The 22,368-nt window shown below is 42.5% G+C and overlaps 1 protein-coding gene across 2 annotated transcripts in view; it reads left to right on the top strand.

Annotated features, from left to right (window-relative positions):
* Positions 1 to 22,368, top strand: part of RASSF2 (Ras association domain family member 2) — a 103,354-nt gene that overhangs the window by 42,041 nt on the left and 38,945 nt on the right. For both annotated transcript variants that reach the window (XM_068274821.1, XM_068274820.1), the window contains exon 5: positions 2,952 to 3,019. In XM_068274821.1, coding sequence (XP_068130922.1) covers positions 2,952 to 3,019 — 68 coding nt within the window. The remainder of the gene's footprint in view (positions 1 to 2,951; positions 3,020 to 22,368) is intronic.

The raw sequence follows: 22,368 nt of genomic DNA on the forward strand, positions 1-22,368 counted from the left end.
CTACAAGTGATGCCTCTTAAGGTACAATTTTTTCATCAGATTCGATCTTTCAACATGATTTGAATGATCTTACCTAATCGGAAGGCATTTATTGATTGATATGATTAAAGGAGGTTTTGCGTTCAGATTCGATCGCACAATCCAACTTTCGAATCGATAATTGTTCCTTTTCCGGTCGACCTAAGAATCATATCTCATTGATTTACACCACAAGTCATAAAAGGTGCATCAAAAGATCAAATCTGAAGAAAAAATCGTACTGTAAATGGGCACCTTTAGGCAATAGGGTGGATTTGGTCTCGAGGCCTTTGAAAGTGCAGTGTGTTAATACCTATTTGCTGTTCTTGAAAAGCTAGGGTTTTTTTGTTATATGTATTTGTATATTGCATGACTTTCCCATTGTCAATTTGAGTGTAAAAAAATGTCTTCAACCACACCCACTTTTAAGATCATGCCTCCTGCAATACAAATCAGCAGGTTATCTGCTAATGTATTTTTATATATCAGTTCCCTCAGATCCTTAAGCTATTTGGAGGGTTCCTCCATGGTTCCTCCGCAGTAACTGAAGGCCTCTCTACTAGCATGATGGGGCGAAGCAGAGGTGTGGCCAGTCTTTCTCATAAATATTTGTCTCTTTAAAGGGACTCCGAGCAGTGCAGAAACTATGGAAAGATGCATATCATTTTAAAGCTCTCTTTCTCCTCTTTCCAATGATATATAAACCGCCGCCCTACGCCTTTTAGTTTTCGCCATTTTCGCGATTGAAATTGCCGCGGCCGCGATTTCAATCACAAAAATAAAGAAAACTAAAAGGCGTAGAGCGACGATTTAGGTGTCGCCAGAAAGAGGAGAAAGAGAGCTTTAAAATGATATCCATCTTTCCATAGTTACATTGTATTACACAGGAGGACACTTTCCCCAGTGTCAGCAGCTCCATTCAGCAGAAAAAGTCGCCCTGTGTAATACAATATAACTATGGAAAGATGGATATCATTTTAAAGCTCTCTTTCTCCTCTTTCTGGCAACACCTAAATCGTCACCCTACACCTTTTAGTTTTCTTTATTTTCGCGATTGAAATCGTGGCCGCGGCAATTTCAATCATGAAAATAGCGAAAACTAAAAGGCGTAGGGCAGCGGTTTATATATCATTGGAAAGAGGAGAAAGAGAGCTTTAAAATGATACGCATCTTTCCATAGTTTCTGCACTGCTCGGAGTCCCTTTAACATGAATTAATAGCTAACAGGACTCTCCCTCACCCTCCTTTTAGAGGCCTTATGATTTAAAGCAGGATTAAGCTAGAGTTATTAATAAATCAGTTTGGTAATGCTGCTAGATTTAGAAAGGCTTGTGGCAAAGGACGAAGTTGACAATTTGTAGACAATGACATATGGGTCCCTGCTGTGCAATTCCTTTTATTTCTCTATACGGTTTCATCTACATAACATGTACACGGCAAATGTTTTTTTTGGTTTTTTTTTTTTACCAGACTTGTGCTGTTTGATATGTCCATGAAGTGAACCAGAGGCTTTACTACTGTTATATAGCACATAGGGATATTTCCTGTGCAGTTTGTGGCACACATAGGTATGTGGGAGATAGGGAGGTAATTACTGGTGGGATTGTCAGGACAGGACCTGGTGACCCCAGCACTGGTGGTTGGCACAGGTTCTCCCAAGACACAGAGTGTAAATAATCACTGGTCTTCCCAAGAACGCCTTGCAAGGGATGATTGGTTGCTACCTCCACCAGGTCGTGACCAATGGAAACATGCTAGAGACAAAGGATGGGTGATTCTGCAATTAGGAGACTTTTAAGTCAATAAACAAGCTGAGGTCGATATTGGTGCAAATTAAGATGAAGGTGGTGAAGAGGCTGAGGTCAGGGCAGGCATCAGACAAGTCAAAATAATTTAACAGGCAAGAGTTGGTACAGGTGGCTAATAAAGCAAAGTCCAAATTCAGGCCAAGGTCAATAACAAGGTTAAAGCAGAAGGCAAGGTCAAAACATTAACAGGTTGTTACATCACAGGTAGGGTAATAGAGCTACTAGTGCTTGTCAGAACAGTCAGCACTGGCTGACAAGGAGGGTTTAAATATACGTGTCTGTTTAAGTGGCCTCCCAGAGGTGAAATGGCATCACCTAGTGCGCCTGTGCAGTAGGTTTTGCGCGCAAGCTTAACTGGAAATTCATGTACGAACAACGCACATCGGCCAACAGTAAGCAATAAGGTGCGACCAGAAATGTATACGCATATAAAACTAAAAAAACAGTAACTAGTAACAATTACAGTACAGGATCCAAGACATCTACAGCCACAGCCAAGTAAATGAGCAGTGAATGATGTAAAATTCACCCTCATTTGATTTGACAATGGGACAGGCAACGCTGTCACATAGGGACTGATGTAGACATTATCCACCACAAGCTGGGCTAGAGTTGAATAAAACATTTTTCCAGAGTTGGATCAGAAATCCAAACTGATGATAAGCTGTACACTGACCAGATAGGATACATGTAAGGAGCCAAATTCATCTGTTGAGAGTTGATGTGGCACCCAAAAAACCAAAGCGGGAAATTTGGGTGCCACTTATTGGCTGAAACTTGAGCGCCACCATAGGTGCCACTATAAATTGCGTCAGTAAAATTTGGGTGCTTGCTCTGCCCGATATATAGCAGGTGCTCCCGGGGAACCCATTATGTATCGGGCTGCACAGGCTCCCAAATTTCACAGCATGGACTAATTACACGGCGAATATGAATCATTTCTTGATTTGCAACTTTTTACTTTTGCTTACTTTTTCCTTTGTCGTGATTTTTTTTTTCCCTCAGTGCTTTCTTTCGGGAAAATTCCTCTTTAAACCAGAAACAGAATGAATTCTTGTGCCCCAGAGACTAGAGAAATGTCTGGAGCAAAAACTGTCATGTTTATTATTGTTTTTTTTTTTTCAGAAAAGTTGCCAAACCAGCCACCATCCCTGACATTCAGGTGACAGAAGCTGAAGACACGCCTCCTGCTGGTAAGTGACTAGGATTGCTTTTGGTTTTTAAATCTATTCTTTTAGTTTTGTAAGCCAGAAATGTGATTTATGGATCTTTTAAAACATTGCAAAAAAAATAAATAAATATATATAAATACCAAAGTAACCTTCCAGTAATTTTTAAAGATGCTCGATTGTATTGAGATCTGTGAAGTTTGTGGGCCAAATTCTGATTCATCAGACCAGTCCACCTTCATTCACCCTTTGCGTCCAATTTTGGTGCTTAGCCCCGCCCCATTCCATACAAGTGCATGGCGGAGATGAAGAGTGCCACAAAACGCCATAGCACCCGTCTGCAAAGAGGCGGGGCTAAGTGCACATTGGGTCTCCGAGGCTGAGTAACACTGAAAACACCTCTAAAGTTTATATATTATGGGCTTGATTCACAAAGCGGTGCTAACCTAGTTAGCATGCCTAAAGACTTTGGGCGTGTAAAGTAGGGTGCTAACTAGATTAGCACCGTTTTTAAAATGAACTCACGCGCAAAGTCCCGTGCACACAGCGCAGTGTGCGCGAAACGTCGCAGCGCGGTGCAACGAAAACAGGGCACCCGATGCGCCTATAAGGTCGACCTTATAGACACATCGGGTGCCCCGTTTTCGTTTCGCGCGCACCGCAAAACTGCGCGCGGGATTTTGCGCGCAAGTTCATTTTTACACGCCTAAACTCAGTTTAGGTGTGAAGAGGGGCTTTTCACAAGCGTGCTAACAGTTAGCACTGCTTTGTGAATCTAGCCCCATAACTTTTTTGAAGAACACCGTGCACACCAGGTCAATTTTAGACTTTATTGTCTTTTTAATTCTCCAACTTTGACACTTTAAGCGGAATTGTAAATTAATTTATAAAAAACAGTTTCACTTACCTGGGGCTTCCCCAAGTCCACAGCAACCGTCCTGTCCCGCGCCGGTCCTGCACGAGCCTCTGTTCTCCCGAGCCAACTAGTTTTGTTACCGTCGACGGCAACTGTGCCTGCGCGCCCCAGGCTACGCGAAGCTTTCTTAGCATTCCAGCCCGCTAAGTGCAGGATGCTATTGTGAGCGGGAATGCAAAGAAAGGTTTGCGTCACCCGGGGCACTGGAGAACGGAGGCACATGCAGGACCGGGGCGGGACAGGACGGCTGTTGGGGAAGCCCCAGGTAAGTGAAACTGTTTTTTTTTAATTCATTTACAGTTCCGCTATAAGAGCCAGGGGCGGAGCATAATCTCAGAATTTTGCTCAGAGTAAAATGATCAATATATATTTTTTATTTCACTTATAGTAGGTCGTAAAAATCTGACAGATCACAGGTTTTGGGCTAGCCCATCTCCTTATGGGGGATTCTCAGTTATGTCTTTATTTACAAAAGCACTTAGTGAATGGCAGTTGCTCAGTCCAACTTCTGAAATATAATGTGCAAATGAGGGGAGCTGACTGGCATTTTTGTATGGATCCTTTGCAGGGGGTTCTTTTTTTTTTGTAAAGAATCAATATTGAGGATCTCCCATAAGGAGATGGACTAGTCCAAAATCTGCCAGATCAGTCAGGTTTTTACTGTCTACTGTAAGTGGCCCTGCATTGCCATGGCCCAAACTCGCATGTGGCGCTCGTTTTGTAACCAATGTGTAGCTAACCTTCAGAGCACAGCTCCGTGTTATCCAGAACTGAGGTTGCTGCGGCAGCTGGCGTTCTGGCACGCGTTTTTTTCAGGAGGATGCTGCACATTGAAGACCGGCGGTGACGTGGAACTGTTGCCTGAGCCGGGGTTACTATGGCAGCGACGCCTCTGGCATTCAGGGACACGTAGTTGCGCTTTTGTTTATGTTTCCATGGCGACGGAGGGTCACGTGGGTGGGCCGGACTCATGTGCCGACCTATCCCAGTGCCCTATCGCAGTGCGCAGCCGCGATGCGCCACGCATCTATGAGCGAGGCGGGGAAGAGTCTACCCGATGCTGAGTGACGCCGGCAGAGGCCAGTCCAGTGCACCGGTCGGGTGGGCTCACTTACAGTGGAGAGGCAGGATTTCCGCCCCAACGGTTGGAACAGAGTGCTGGTTTGGGAGTCCTTGCAACATGACGAGCTGGGGGACGACGTGGGGGACCCAGCAATTGGTAATTGCGCCTGTTTACACTTTAGGGGGGGGGGGGGGGGGGAGTGTTCTCTCCTGATGTTTAGCAGATGTTTGATGCATAAGCATTTGAGGCTTTGTGTACATATGCTAATTATGTCTTGCAGCGGCAAATTTGAATGTACTATGGGAGTGGCTATTGTTTTGAGGGATTGCTTATAAGCAGTTAGGCTGCTTCACACAATGTCACCATTCTGTGTTTTGTTACCTTGACAAAGGGGACCCTACGGGGCCCCGAAACGAATCGTTGGTTTATGGAATGGCATGTGTCACTTTTTTTGAATTAAAACATTGAACTAGGTTCATTAAGAGTGTGCGGATTCTCTGGATTTTTTTTGAACGAATATGCTAATCCAGCACCTCTGAGGTGGTGTGCAATTCCCCAGCGGACTTTTGCATCTCCTCATGGGGGATTCTCAGTTATCTCTTTATTTACAAAAACACTTAGGGCTTGTTTCCACTGTTGCGACGCGATTTCGCCGGCATTCCGACGCTTGTAAAAACGCATGCGGATGCGTTTCCGCATGCGTTTTTACCCGCGATTTCGCGTGCGATTTCGCATGGCAGGGTGCCATGCGAAATTAACCATGACACTGCCAGGGCAAAATAAAATTGAAAAAGGTGCGAAATCGCACGCGAAATCGCGGGTAAAAACGCATGTAACAAACGCATGCGTTTTTACTATTAAATACATTAGCGGCGATTCGCATACATTCCACTCGCAGGCGAATTCGTTGGCTCTTTTGTGCGTTTTTTTACCGCTGAAAAAAACGCACCTCAACAACGCTACAGTGGAAACAGGCCCATCCACTTGCATTACATGTGCGAATCTGCCTGCGTTGGACGCATGCAGATTCGCGATAGTGGAAACGAGCCCTCAGTGAATGGCAGTTGCTCAGTCCAACTTCTGAAATATAATGTGCAAATGAGAAGGGGAGCTGACTGGCATTTTTGTATGGATCCTTTGCAGGGGGTTCTTTTTTTTTTGTAAAGAATAAATATTGAGGATCTCCCATAAGGAGATGGACTGGTCCAAAATCTGCAAGATCAGTCAGGTTTTTACTGTCTACTGTAAGTGGCCCTGCATTGCCATGGCCCAAACTCAGCTCAGCAGCCACAGTCTAATTGGTGGCTGTTGAGCTGGGGTGGGCCACAACAAGCTGGGGTGGGCCATATGCAGATGGGGTTGGTCAAAGTTTAAGAATACTGTACTCAAAAAAAAATGCAGCAACTGTCTTGGTGATGAAGGGGGCAGGGCTTCCCCTTAGATGACAGGCTCTGTCTTTTTACTCTTTAGGGCCTATTTCCACTACATGCAGATTCTGGATACAGAAAACTCCAATGAATGCCTATGGGAAATCTGCACAAGAAAAATCGCGTTTAGTGGAAACAGGCCCATAGACATTCATTGGAGTCAGTTTTTCTGCATCCAGAATCCGCGTGTAGTCTTAGTTTTGTGTAGCAACAAAGGTGGACACCAATGTCCTCCCAGATTCTTGTAAACAGTGCCTGTACTCATAATGCTACTATTCTTCACATCTTGGTGAAGTTCCACCTAGATCAGCCTTTCTCAGCCTTTTTACCCTGGAGGAACCCTGCAAATAACTTTTCGATATCAAGGAACCCCTGCAAGCAATTTTTTGATCTCGAGGAACCCCTGCATTTATTTTGCAGGAGGCGTGGTCTTTAAATGTATATGAGGCGGTTTATTTCACTACCACCTATTACACGGCCACTCATTATACTGTCTCCTTAACCTAGTGCTTTTTATTAATGTGCTCATTATTCTGACCCCCAATTTAGTGCTTCTTTTAACAGTACCCCCTATTATAATGTGCTCTATTATACTTCCTCCACAATGGGGGAAAATGCCAAGCAACCCCTGCAGAGTACTCAAGGAACCCTGTTTGAGAAAGCCTGACCTAGGTGGACTCAGACTCACCACCAGGTGGTGCTGTAGGTGGACCTGCAGATCAGTGCTTCCAGCATCTGGAAAACTTTACGGCTGTAGAAACTGTGTTTTTTCCATGTTACTATATAACGCTCTCCAAATTATTTGTGGACTTTACAGATAATGTATGTCAGGCACCGTGATGAAGATTTGAGCTCGTACAGAACATGTGACTTAAAGCCACATGTGCTATTATGAAAGAGTGGATAACAAGGAGTTATTTGTAGGATGGATCTGCAGATACGAGTGAGAGTGTACTTTCAGCTGTTACTGGTGCCGATCCCCTCACCCTGCTGAGGATGGCGAGATTGCTGTGCTGCCGAGCTCTGGTCCAAAAACTCAAGGACAGCTTGGCGGGCAGGACAGTGAGTCCTGACTATAGAATATTATTTTTATGCATCTTATTCAGACTTTTTTAAAACCCAACTGCTTCATTTCAAATCTTTCATTGCAAGATGTCCACAATCCAGGGGCTTAACTACAAATCATGGGGCCCCCAGCAAAATGTTGATGGGCCCCCTGGTGACCCTCACAGCCTGGGGGCCCATCTTGCAAAATACATAAAACAAGTGTGGCCATCATAATTTACTCGCCCATAACAAGTGTAGCCTTAAAAACATCTGATCTGAAGAATAAACCCCTTTATCAGAGGGAGTAAAGTAGTAGTTGGGGCCCCCTTACAGCTCTGGCCCCCCTGCATTCCCGGGGGCTGCTCCCCTTTAGTTACGCCCCTGCCACAACCCCCGCATAAAAAGTGACTTTGTGTACACTTTAAATAGTCAATTTGCTCAGTACCTGTGATGGTCGCTCTGTACTTTCTCAGTAGAGTTTAACCACTTTACCCCCCGCGGTACGAATTTCTCCGTCCCTTTTTTCCCCACTAAAAAACCAAGGGACGGAGAGATTATTATTATTATTGATTTATAAAGCGCCAACATATTCCGTGGCGCTGTACAAAGTAAGAAACAAACATGGGGTACATAATTTGGACAATGGTGTACACTAATATACAAGATACATAATTAGTGACAAAATACAAAAAATGATACAGCATACAGAATACAAAATAAAGAAATGGTAATGACAGTGATAAAAGTAACATGTTGAATAAAATGTATAATGATTTCCAAGACACAAAAGGGGGAGAGAGCCCTGCCCTTGCAAGCTTACAATCTAAAGGGAATGAGGGAAACAAGAGGAGGGGTAGTATACGATAAAATATATAAAGGCAGTGTGTTTTAGGATACCTAGTAGGAGTGCAATTTGGTCTTAGGACAAAGGGAAGTGACCTAGGGTAGCGCATATGCTTGTCGGAACAAATGAGTTTTTAAAGAGCGTTTAAAAGTAACAAAGGTTGGTGAGTGACGGATGTGTTGTGGGAGGGGATTCCATAAAAGGGGTGAAGCGCGTGCAAAATCTTGTAAGCGTGAATGTGAGGAGGTGATTCTAGAGGAGGACAACGGAACATCGTGTGCAGATCTGAGATTGCGATTGGGTTTGTATCTGGAAATTAGTGATGATATGTACCGGGGAGAGAGATTGTGGAGAGCTTTGTAGATTAGGGTTAGGAGTTTGAACTGGATCCGTACCTTCCATAGGGTTAGGAGTTTGAACTGAATCCGTACCTTCCCTGCTACCGCTGCTGTCCGTGCGCCCGCCGCTCGTGCGCGCGCTCCCGACGCTTGTGCATGCCGCCGCCCGCTCACCCGGAGATCAATGAACGGGAAAATCCATTCCCGTTCATTGATCTATGCCCCCGCAATGATCTGCTGCTTCTTTGAGAAACAGTGCGATCATTGTGATTTTGCCAGCCTCGTAGTGCTCCCTGTAAGCTTACAGGTCGCATGTAAACATACTCACTGTGGCCATCTTGTGGCCAAATAGTAAAACTACACCCTAAAGCATTTTACATATACAAATACATTACTTTTACACAATAAATTAACTAATTACCTCCCACACTCCCCAATTTATTTATTTTTTTGTAATTTAAAAAAAAAATACAATAAAAAAAAAAACATAAATAGTTACCTTAGGGACTGAACTTATATTTATGTCAAGAGGGTATAACACTGTTACTTTATAAACTACGGGCTTGTAATTAGGGATGGATGCAAAACTGAAAAAAATGCACCTTTATTTACAAATAAAATATTGGCGCCAAACATTGTGATAGGGACATAATTTAAACGATTTTATAACCGGGACAATTGGGCCAATACATTTCATGGGTTTTAATTACAGTAGCATGCATTATTTAAAAACTATAATGGATGAAAACTTAAAAATAATATTTTTTTCCCACATTTTTTCCTATTTTCCCATTAAAACACATTTAGAATAAAATAATTCTTGGCATAATGTCCCACCTAAAGAAAGCCTAATTGGTGGCGAAAAAAACAAGATATAGTTCATTTCATTGTGATAAGTAATAATAAAGTTATAGACGAATGAATGGAAGGAGCGCTGAAAGGTGAAAATTGCTCTGGTGTTCCAGGGGTAAAACCCCTCAGTGGTGAAGTGGTTAAGGCTTCTTTCACAGTGGGAAGTTGCGTTTTGATGCGACGTTAAAGTCGCAACGCAAACTAACAACGCAACGTCCCAAAAATGTCACAACGCAACTCTATGCCCTGTTATTGTTGCATACAATAGGGCATACAGGCAATGAAAAGTATGCTTCCAGGTCATTACTGAGCATGTGCAAACAGTCCAACGCAGTTAAAGGGAATGTCCAAGCAAAATAAAAAAAATGAGTTTCACTTACCTGGGGCTTCTACCAGCCCCATGCAGCCATCCTGTGCCCTCGTAGTCACTCATGGATCCTCTGGTACCCTGTTGGCAGCTTGTCGACCTCGGAGGTCGGCGGGACGCATTGCGTACATTTTTACGCATTCCCGCTAGTGCAGGAACATTAACACATACATTTTTACGCATTACTGGTTCAATGCGTAAAAATTTACGCATTGAACCAGTAACGCGTAAAAATGTATGTGTTAATGTTCCTGTACTAGCGGGAATGCGTAAAAATGTACGCAATGCGTCCCGCCGACCTCCGAGGTCGGCAAGCTGTCAGTGGGGGACTGGAGCAGCAGTTAGTGACTACGAGGGCACAGGATGGCTGCCTGGGGCTGGTAGACGACCCAGGTAAGTGAAACTCATTTTTTTTATTTTGCTTGGACCTTCCCTTTAATAACGTGTATAACGCACAGCATGAAGCACTTTCTAATAATGCTACACGTTACACACAAACGCAACGTGTGCACTGTGAATGTTGCACAGACTTAGTATTGCTGTGCGTTAGTCTGCGTTAAAACATTTTCTAACGTGCGACTTTAACGTCGTACTGTGAAAGAGGCCTAAAACAAAGCTATAAAATGTATCTGGGGTACAATGAGACCAGGCTGTGTAAGATAATGCTTTCCCATAATGTCTGGGGAATCAGGAATCACTGTACAGTAGCAGATTTATATCAAATTAAGTAAATTCATACCTAGAAGGACACCCAATAGTGTGAGCACCAATATGTGGCCCAATATCAGGTGGCTTGCTAAAAATCAACTCCCCATCACCAAGGCCAAGTGTGTTGCGTCTCCCCTTTCTTGTGCAGCAGCGTCCCTCCCATTTCATGTGCAGCCCCTCCTCTATGTGTATTATCAATGCACTGTAGCCCCTCCTCTATGTGTATTATCAATGCACTGTAGCCCCTCCTCTATGTGTATTATCAATGCACTGTAGCCCCTCCTCTATGTGTATTATCAATGCACTGTAGCCCCTCCTCTATGTTTATTATCAATGCACTGTTGCCCCTCCTCTATGTGTATTATCAATGCACTGTTGCCCCTCCTCTATGTGTATTATCAATGCACTGTAGCCCCTCCTCTATGTGTATTATCAATGCACTGTAGCCCCTCCTCTATGTGTATTATCAATGCACTGTAGCCCCTCCTCTATGTGTATTATCAATGCACTGTAGCCCCTCCTCTATGTGTATTATCAATGCACTGTAGCTCCTCCTCTATGTGTATTATCAATGCACTGTAGAGCCTCCTCTGTGTATTATCAATGCACTGTAGACCCTCCTCTATGTGTATTATCAATGCACTGTAGCCCCTCCTCTATGTGTATTATCAATGCACTGTAGCCCCTCCTCTATGTGTATTATCAATGCACTGTAGCCCCTCCTCTATGTTTATTATCAATGCACTGTTGCCCCTCCTCTATGTGTATTATCAATGCACTGTTGCCCCTCCTCTATGTGTATTATCAATGCACTGTAGCCCCTCCTCTATGTGTATTATCAATGCACTGTAGCCCCTCCTCTATGTGTATTATCAATGCACTGTAGCCCCTCCTCTATGTGTATTATCAATGCACTGTAGCCCCTCCTCTATGTGTATTATCAATGCACTGTAGCTCCTCCTCTATGTGTATTATCAATGCACTGTAGAGCCTCCTCTGTGTATTATCAATGCACTGTAGACCCTCCTCTATGTGTATTATCAATGCACTGTAGCCCCTCCTCTATGTGTATTATCAATGCACTGTAGCCCCTCCTCTATGTGTATTATCAATGCACTGTAGCCCCTCCTCTATGTGTATTATCAATGCACTGTAGCCCCTCCTCTATGTGTATTATCAATGCACTGTAGCCCCTCCTCTATGTGTATTATCAATGCACTGTAGCCCCTCCTCTATGTGTATTATCAATGCACTGTAGACCCTCCTCTATGTGTATTATCAATGCACTGTAGACCCTCCTCTATTCGTATTATCAATGCACTGTAGCCCCTCCTCTATGTGTATTATCAATGCACTGTAGACCCTCCTCTATGTGTATTATCAATGCACTGTAGCCCCTCCTCTATGTGTATTATCGATGCACTGTAGCCCCTCCTCTATGTGTATTATCAATGCACTGTAGCCCCTCCTCTATGTGTATTATCGATGCACTGTAGCCCCTCCTCTATGTGTATTATCGATGCACTGTAGCCCCTCCTCTATGTGTATTATCGATGCACTGTAGCCCCTCCTCTATGTGTATTATCAATGCACTGTAGCCCCTCCTCTATGTGTATTATCAATGCACTGTAGCCCCTCCTCTATGTGTATTATCGATGCACTGTAGCCCCTCCTCTATGTGTATTATCAATGCACTGTAGCCCCTCCTCGATGTGTATTATCAATGCACTGTAGACCCTCCTCTATGTGTATTATCGATGCACTGTAGCCCCTCCTCTATGTGTATTATCGATGGACTGTAGCCCCTCCTCTATGTGTATTATCGATGCACTGTAGCCCCTCCTCTATGTGTATTATCAATGCACTGTAGCCCCTCCTCTATGTGTATTATCAATGCACTGTAGCCCCTCCTCTATGTGTATTATCAATGCACTGTAGACCCTCCTCTATGTGTATTATCGATGCACTGTAGCCCCTCCTCTATGTGTATTATCGATGCACTGTAGCCCCTCCTCTATGTGTATTATCGATGCACTGTAGCCCCTCCTCTATGTGTATTATCGATGCACTGTAGCCCCTCCTCTATGTGTATTATCAATGCACTGTAGCCCCTCCTCTATGTGTATTATCAATGCACTGTAGCCCCTCCTCTATGTGTATTATCAATGCACTGTAGCCCCTCCTCTATGTGTATTATCGATGCACTGCAGCCCCTCCTCTATGTGTATTATCAATGCACTGTAGCCCATCCTCTATGTGTATTATCGATGCACTGTAGCCCCTCCTCTATGTGTATTATCAATGCACTGTAGCCCCTCCTCGATGTGTATTATCAATGCACTGTAGACCCTCCTCTATGTGTATTATCGATGCACTGTAGCCCCTCCTCTATGTGTATTATCGATGGACTGTAGCCCCTCCTCTATGTGTATTATCGATGCACTGTAGCCCCTCCTCTATGTGTATTATCGATGCACTGTAGCCCCTCCTCTATGTGTATTATCAATGCACTGTAGCCCCTCCTCTATGTGTATTATCAATGCACTGTAGACCCTCCTCTATGTGTATTATCGATGCACTGTAGCCCCTCCTCTATGTGTATTATCGATGCACTGTAGCCCCTCCTCTATGTGTATTATCGATGCACTGTAGCCCCTCCTCTATGTGTATTATCAATGCACTGTAGCCCCTCCTCTATGTGTATTATCAATGCACTGTAGCCCCTCCTCTATGTGTATTATCGATGCACTGTAGCCCCTCCTCTATGTGTATTATCAATGCACTGTAGCCCCTCCTCTATGTGTATTATCGATGCACTGCAGCCCCTCCTCTATGTGTATTATCAATGCACTGTAGCCCCTCCTCTATGTGTATTATCGATGCACTGCAGCCCCTCCTCTATGTGTATTATCAATGCACTGTAGCCCCTCCTCTATGTGTATTATCGATGCACTGTAGCCCCTCCTCTATGTGTATTATCGATGCACTGCAGCCCCTCACTTTCATGAACAGCTCCCTTGGGCATGTTTTTCCTTTTTCATGTGTTGCTCCCCATTTTCATCAATTGTTTGTAACTATTTGTAACCTCTGAACATGAAAGACCCAGGAGTAGATTGATGGTGGAAGTTTTGCAGCCTATGCCTGATTTATTGTTTTCTTAAAGCAGACCTGAAGTGAAAATAAACTGATGAGATTAATAATTGCAGCTATAATCCTAATCCTTGATAGCACTGTGGAATCCAATAGTCTTATTTTGTATCTAAAAGTTTAAGATATAAAAACATGGATTTGAAGTTTTTACAGTCTCAGATGAATTAAATATTTTAACCAGTTCCCCACCGCTGTATCATGTATCTGCACGGCGTTTACATCGTGTACATGTACCGTTTTATTGTGTACATGTTATTGACACCACAACGAGCGAGCAGACATATTTCAGGCAAAAATGTGTATAGTAGCCTTATTGATACCTAAAATAGGTTAAATAACTAGGAGGAAAGAGGTCGTCGACCTCCAACTATAACACTCACTAAACAAAAGAACAAAGCTCCTCCTCAAATAACATGTAATTAACACTATAGAGCAAATGGTCAATCAATGGCCTGAGACAAAAGCATCAAATATGAAAAATCTTTATTCCATAACCAACTCAAAATTAAAAACAATTAAAACCAAGCAGCCCGCCTAGGTCACAGGCCCCTGAATAATGAATATTATAAATAGCTGAGTCATATGTCAACCTGGTATACACTAAATAACTCGATTGCTTGCCTGGGGGATCATGTGGAAAAATAAAGGTGGTGTCCCCTATGTAAAATAACAATAATTATGGTTAGAGACATCCACCCCACATCTTGACCCACAGGGAAACAAGACAATAAAACAAATAACAACTCTCCTCACGGATCTCACTAATAAGGTGCTAGTGCTAAACTGTGATCACCAATAGGTACTGATAATAAACATCATAATTGACAAAAATAGCCAATAACATTAATACAAACAATGTGCAAATATGCAAATGAGGTAGATAATCATATATCGTGAAAATGCAGATAAGGTGAAGAAAATAACACACAAATAACCATACAGGTAAATCAGGCATGTGCTGTAGTTTAAGGAAGATGGCGACATAAGAGACGCCAATGAGAAATATGAGTGAAGTTCAGGGTGAAAACCTGGAGTCAGAAAGGAGAGGACATGGAGACTCACCCAGTGAAAGAAAGATGAAGGACCTAGGAAGGCTGCAGTAGCGCTGCCCGCGCTATCCCACTAGTTCCGCCGAAGCTGCCAAGGGACCTTATTGTGTACATGTACCGCTGCGTTTACAGCGACGAGCGACCCCCCCCCATGACATCTGTCACGACCCCCAAGTGGCAGATTACTGATTGGTACTCACCGATCACTGTCCCTGCAGTGAATCATTTTCTGGCATCAATGAAATACCCTGGGGATTTCTCATCTCTTCACTACTTGCTGTGTCCCGTTCAGCACACTGAATTATGATGTATTGGGACATCTAGTGGGCAAAAATAAAGATACACCTACAAATGTTAATACACGTACAGATGTAAATGAATAAAAAAATACCAAATTTTAACCCCTTACTTCCCCCTCCTGTCTGTATAATTATAGTTATTGTTATTGCTATTGATTAAAAAAAGGAGTACAGCATAAAAAAATTCATACATAGTTACCTTAGGGACTCAGCTTTTTTAAAGGGATACTGTAGGGGGCAGGGGGAAAATGAGTTGAACTTACCCGGGGCTTCTAACGGTCCCCCGCAGACATCCTGTGCCCGCGCAGTCACTCACCGATGCTCCGGCCCCGCCTCCGGTTCACTTCTGGAATTTCAGACTTTAAAGTCTGAAAACCACTGCGCCTGCGTTGCCGTGTCCTCGCTCCCGCTGATGTCACCAGGAGCGTACTGCGTAGACACAGACTATACTGGGCCTGCGCAGTATACTCCCGGGGACATCAGCGGGAGCGAGGACAGGGCAACGCAGGTGCAGTGGTTTTCAAACTTTAAAGTCTGAAATTCCAGAAGTGAACCGGAGGCGGGCCGTAGCATCGGTGAGTGACTGCGCGGGCACAGGATGGCTGCGGGGGACCGTTAGAAGCCCCGGGTAAGTTCAACTCATTTTCCCCCGACCCCCCTACAGTATCCCTTTAATATGTATGTCATTAGGGTATATCACTATTATGTTTGCAAATTAGGTCTAGTTATTGATCTGGTATAAAGAAACGCAAATGGAAAAAATACACTTTATTTCCAAATAAAATACTGTTGCAACACATTGTACTAGGGACACAATTTTAACGGTGTAATAACCGGGACAAATGAGCAAATAAAACATATTAGATTTATCTATCGCAGCACATCTTATTTTAAAACTATAATGGCTGAAAACTGAGAAATAATACTACCTTTAAAATGCAGCTAAAATAAAATAATTCTTAGCAAAAAGTACCACCCAAAGAAAGCCTAATTTGTGGTGAAACAAAAACGATGTCTAGATAATTTTGATGTTATAAGTGCCGATAAAGGTAAGGGTGAATGAATGGGAGGAGCGTAATGTGTGAAAATTGCTCTGGTTTTTAAGGGGAAATAACCAGTGGTGGGAAAGTGGTTACAATGTTCTTCAGCTCCCACACAGACAGGTCTATTGAACTCTTTTTCATCTGTCTCCTGCTCTCAGAAGAGTTTCTAGGGTCTAGTTCACACGGGCGGTAAATGGGGCGTCATTGGTGAGCCGCATTTCCATCCAAATGGATGGAAGTGTTTTGAAACACCTTTTGCTGTGTGTATATAAGAATGCTGTGTTGTCGGTTATTATGACATCGGCTCCCATTTCAAGGATCGCTTTAAGGATCTTACAATCGAATTAGCATTTTTATTAAGAAAGTCTAAAAATGTACGGTTTGCAAAATCACGTGGACAAAGATCCATAAGTAGTGAAAAACAGCATACTCTATGTAGACAGTTACAATCAATACATTAAGAATTACCATACAAATATGTCTTACATATTGTGCTGAGGAAAAACATCTGTTCACCGTTACTAACATGAAAAACAAATAAACCAAACTAGTTGAGGGTTTATTGTTCCCGCAAGTGCAGTGAATTAGTGCTATTTGTATTTTCCACTGACCCACTCCTCCAGAACTCCTCATGCAAATATGAATATCAAACTTTGGAACCCAGGGGATACTCAGTGAGGCATCCCTACCATGTTTCTCTCTCCCTAGAGCAGGGCTTTTCAACCTGTGGTATGCATACTGCCTTTGGCCAGGTGGTGCACTCCGGGTTTGCCTGCCACTTAATTGCCTGCTTGTCCTGGTCCCGTCCTGCATCCACAAAGTTCATCACTCCCTCGCTTACTCCTCGCTGTGCTGCCCTGCGGCATTCTAGTTCAGACCCCAGAAGCTCTTTCGGTTAAACAATTTTGTGATGCTAGCTGTACCCATGGCATCCATGGTCATCCAGCAACACTGCATGGATATAGCATTGACTGTTCAGTTCTCCCCTTCTACTCATTGTGAAGCCACAGTTCTGGGCAGATGCCAATCTCTCAAGCCGTATATGAGCTCTTGTCTTCCTGTGGGACTGGATGACAAAACATGTGGAACAGGACAGGTGCATGATGGACCTATGTGACTGCTGACAGAAGTTAGGTTCACAAAGAACTGACAGTGTATTTCAGAGATCTTTAACTGCTGTGAGTGGATGCCTATTTATCTATCATGTGAGCTTATTGCTGGTCACATGGCAGGAGCACAGCTGGGGTTATGCACTGATCGGAAGATCATACTGATCTGCTGCTGTGTCCTCATAAATTATTCATGGCATCAGCTGGTCACAGCCTGGCCACCTAAATTATTCAAGCATTTATTCTCCCACTACAGGCTCTGCATTGTCTGCTGGCTTCTGTGCTCTAATGCTGGGATTACACGATACGTTTTTTTGCGTTCAATTCGGCGCGCAATCTATTAGCCATTCGATTTTCTGCTCGATTCTCTTATTTTCCACTCGTTTTTCTTAGCTTTTTTCCATTTTCTTGTCTTTTTTTTTCCTTCTATAAGAAATCGAGCGGAAACGATTAGAGCGGAACATCAGACATGTTGGAATTTTATCATCGAAGGCATCTATCGGAACGATTCTTACAAAAAAACGTATTGTGTAATCCCAGCATTAGTGAACAGTGCTGCTCAGATACCACTTTTCACTATCTGGATCTAATTCGGATCCGGATACCCAGATATCCGATCCGGGTCGGATATCCGAGTTAAAAATGTTCCAATCCGGATCTGAATTGGATATCCAACCTCAGTATCCGGCCGGATTCGGATATCCGGATAGAAAACCGGAAGTGACCTGAAAACGGCTAAAACCCCTTTCGGAGGTCTCTCTCTCTCTCTCTCTCTCTCTCTCTCTCTCTCTCTCTCTCTCTCTCTCTCTCTCTCTCTCTCTCTCTCTCTCTCTCTCTCTCTCTCTCTCTCTCTCTCTCTCTCTCTCTCTCTCTCTCTCTCTCTCTCTCTCTCTCTCTCTCTCTCTCTCTCTCTCTCTCTCTCTCTCTCTCTCTCTCTCTCTCTCTCTCTCTCTCTCTCTCTCGAAATCCAAGTTTGTTTGGATAGTCTATTCGGCTTTTAAAAAATATCCGAATTGCTATTCAAAGTTCGGATAGTTGAAAAAGTTCGGATTATCTGGGTAGTTCGGATATCTGAAATGCGGATGAGCACCACTGTTAGTGAACCTGTGCTGTGTCCTCTGACTTGGTGTGTGACAAGCTAGTTAAAATATAGTAAATAGCGCCCTCTGCCAATGGCATCTGTTTATTACATCCTCACAAAAATGAATTAGGAAAGTTTGAAAGTACTGTACTTGATTAATGGATTGATTGAAAGGAGTCACTTGATCTCTATGTGCTAGTCTGTTTCAAAACTATTGAAGCTGATAAGTAATGCTATTTTCTGAGTTTGGGAAGTTCAAGCCAGGTTAGGGTTTTAAGGAGGGGCTGTCTGGTAATACATGTGTTGATGTTTCCAGCTGATTTAAAGTGTACCTGAAATGTGGCATGTGACATGATGAGATAAACATACGTACATGTAGTACTAGCCCTACTAAGAATTTATCTGAAGTCCCTTTCTGTTTTCCAGTACAACAATAGTGGAAAAAAGAAGAGTTGTGTTATCTATGGCAGAGCTTGTCCAACAGCTTTTTAGTTCAGTCAGTTTACAATAATATATATAGTCTTACAATGAAGTACTTAAAGTGAACATAAAAACATAAGATTCAATACCCTGTTTAATTTACATTTAGTAAAACATATAGAATTCATCATCCCATACATTTATTTTCACTTCATGTTTGCTTTAATCATGATGGAATCTCTGCCAGGGATGTTTTGTCCCTAGCATGTCAGATGGGTCAACCTGATTGGGAAAGGTATCGGGCGGGCGTGCTTGAAGGTCACATAATAGTGTAGTATTGCAGTGTAGTACAGCACTAGTAGTGCAATCCATACTTGATTCGATTTCTGCTGAGATCTGGTTGAAAGTGGGCATCGCAGTAAAATTAGACACTGGTTCCCCAACAATTCCTTCCTTGACACCTGGCTGCCTACGCCTGCTGTTAAAGGACACCTGAACTGAGAGGGATATAGTGGCGGCCATTTTTTTACCTTTTAACCACTTCACCTCCAAGGGTTTTTCCCCTTAAAAATAACAGAGCAATTTTCACCTGTCAGCGCTCCTTCCATTCATTCGCCTATAACTTCATTACTACTTATCACAACAAGACATCTATATCTTGTTTTTTTCACCACCAATTAGGCTTTCTTTGAGGGGGGGGGGGGTACTTTTTTGCTAAGAATTATTTTATTTTAAAATCGTTTTATCAGGAAAAAGAAGAAAAAAATGGAAAAAAAATCATTTCTCAGTTTTCGGGCATATAATTTTAGAATAATACATGCTACCTTAATTAAAAACCACACATTTTATTTGCCCATTTGTCCCGGGTATTGCAACATTTTAAATGTTTCCCTAGTACAATGTATGGCGCCAATATTTTATTTGGAAATAAAGGTGCATTTTTTCAGTTTTGCATCCATCCCTACTTACAAGCCCATAATTTATAAACTAATAGTAATATACCCTCTTGACACGCATATTAACTTCTTAATGACTGCGTCACGCCGATTGGCGTCAAGTCCTTTGGGCAGGATTTGCAGGATATTGTGCACGCCGATGTGTGTGTATCTCCACTTGAATGACGGATCTCCACTCCATCATCAGTTTCCCAGCAGTGATCGTCTATTTACACTGTACAGTGCTGCGATCTAAGGCAGCGCTGTACTGGGGACAGCCATTTGGAGGCACAAAGGCTGATGCCTATGACAGCTGATTGCTGTGATTGGCTGGCGGGGGGAGGAAGGGAGGGGCTAATATAAAAAAGAAAAAGAAATAGTAATATTTATTGTAAAAAAAAAAGAAGAAGAAAGATTTATAGAAAAATAAACCTCCTGGGAGCGATCACAGCCCACCAACAGAAAGCTCTGTTAGTGGGCAGAAAAGGGGGTGGGGAAATTACTTGTGTGCTGAGTTGTGCGGCCCTTAAAGCTGCAGTGGCCTTCATGGAGAAAAATAGCCTGTTTACTAGGAGCGGTAAAGCCTGTGGTCCTTAAGTGGTTTAAAAAGTTGAGTCCATAAGGTAACTATTTATGTATTGGTTTTTTTTTATTGTAAATTAAAAAAAAAAATTTAAGTTGTTAACTATTGGGGAGTGTGGGAGGTCAGGGGTTAATTTAAAATTTAAAAATAAGGTCTAAATAGGTCTTTTATTGAAAAAAAATATGTAGATGTAGTTTTACTGTTTGGCCACAAGATGTCCTTACGGCTGACTTCCTTATGCGTAGTATTACTACACAAAGAGGAAGTGATGCGTGGACCGTCTTTGTGAATGAAGGCGCCGTCTCGTGGATAGCTGCGTTCATTCACATGGGGACTTAGATCAATGAATGGGAACTCTGTTTCCATTTATTGATCTAGCGGCTAACGATCGGTGGCAGTAACGAGCACAGAGGGAGGTGAACGGGAACGCGCGGCAGGGAGGGGCATAGTAGCTACACCCGTGCAAGCAGTTGTGGCATTTTGCAGGGATGTAGTGACTCATCTCGGGGGAGGGGAAGTGGTTAAACAATACTAGTTGCCTGGCATCCTCCTGATTTTTAGCTACAGTAGTATCCGGATCACACTCCTAAAGCGAGCATGTGGCTAATCCAGTCAGAGTTCAGTCAGAAACATCTCATCTGCATGCTTGTTCAGGGTTTATAGCTGAAACTATTAGAGACAGATGGTCTGCAGGACTGCCAGGCAACTGGTATTGTTTAAAAGGAAATAAACATGGCAGCCTCCATATTCCTTTATTAGGTGTGCTTTTACATTTCTAAATTTGTGTTTATTGTTTTTTTTTGTTACTATATAGAATACTATACTATATTATACTATGCTATACTATATAGAATATATCTGTACACGCCGGAATACTATACTTTACTATATTATACTATGATATACTATATAGAATATATCTGTAAACGTCGGAATACTATACTATATTATACTATGCTATACTATATAGAATATATCTGTACACGCCGGAATACTATACTGTATTATACTATGCTATACTATATAGAATATATCTGTACACGCCGGAATACTATACTATATTATACTATGCTATACTATATAGAATATATCTGTACACGCCGGAATACTATACTATATTATACTATGCTATACTATATAGAATATATCTGTAAACGCCGGAATACTATACTATATTATACTATATAGAATATATCTGTACACGCCGGAATACTATGCTATATTATACTATATAGAATATATCTGTACACGCCGGAATACTATACTATATTATACTATGCTATACTATATAGAATATATCTGTACACGCCGGAATACTATACTATATTATACTATGCTATACTATATAGAATATATCTGTACACGCCGGAATACTATACTGTATTATACTATGCTATACTATATAGAATATATCTGTACACGCCGGAATACTATACTATATTATACTAGGCTATACTATATAGAACATATCTGTACACAGAATACTATACTATATTATACTATGCTATACTACTGAGCGCGCTCAAGATGGCAGCCTCTCTTTTTACCTGCTCCACACCTTGTCTCGGCTCTGGGAAGCATTAATCACATATATGCACAGAAGAAACAAAAATACTTAGAGATTCCGCACCATGAAATCTCTGGCTACAACTGGAACCTTCTGGGAAACGTGGAAGATTATGGATGGCTAAGCTACAAGCTGGATTGTACTCACCATCAAAGTCCTGTGTAGCTGACCTTGGTTTTGGAGTCCTGCATGGGATTGGGAAGCTGATAATCCACACAAACAAACAAAAGCCTTCTCCACTCCTACAAGGGCACACAATGGGTTAGGATTTCTCCACCAGGATACTCATGAGGTCCACAGCTTCAAACAAACCAACACATCAAAAAAGCATGTCCAGGCAACACAGCAAGCAGATCTCCTACCTTCCCAAGTCCTCTTCCCAAGGTAAGGGAATTCATCCTCCTTCCCCAAACACCAGTAATATCTTCCAGCTGGCAATCTGTTTTTTGCAGACTGTACAAATACTTAAATGCATTCAGAGGCTGAAATTATATTGACTCCATTGCCTTTCTAAGTGAACCTTAGTAGGTCCCATGTTTCTGCATATCAATGGAATTTTCACACCTCTCCTATTT

This window comes from Hyperolius riggenbachi, chromosome 3 (assembly GCF_040937935.1).
Source record: "Hyperolius riggenbachi isolate aHypRig1 chromosome 3, aHypRig1.pri, whole genome shotgun sequence".
NCBI lineage: Eukaryota > Metazoa > Chordata > Amphibia > Anura > Hyperoliidae > Hyperolius > Hyperolius riggenbachi.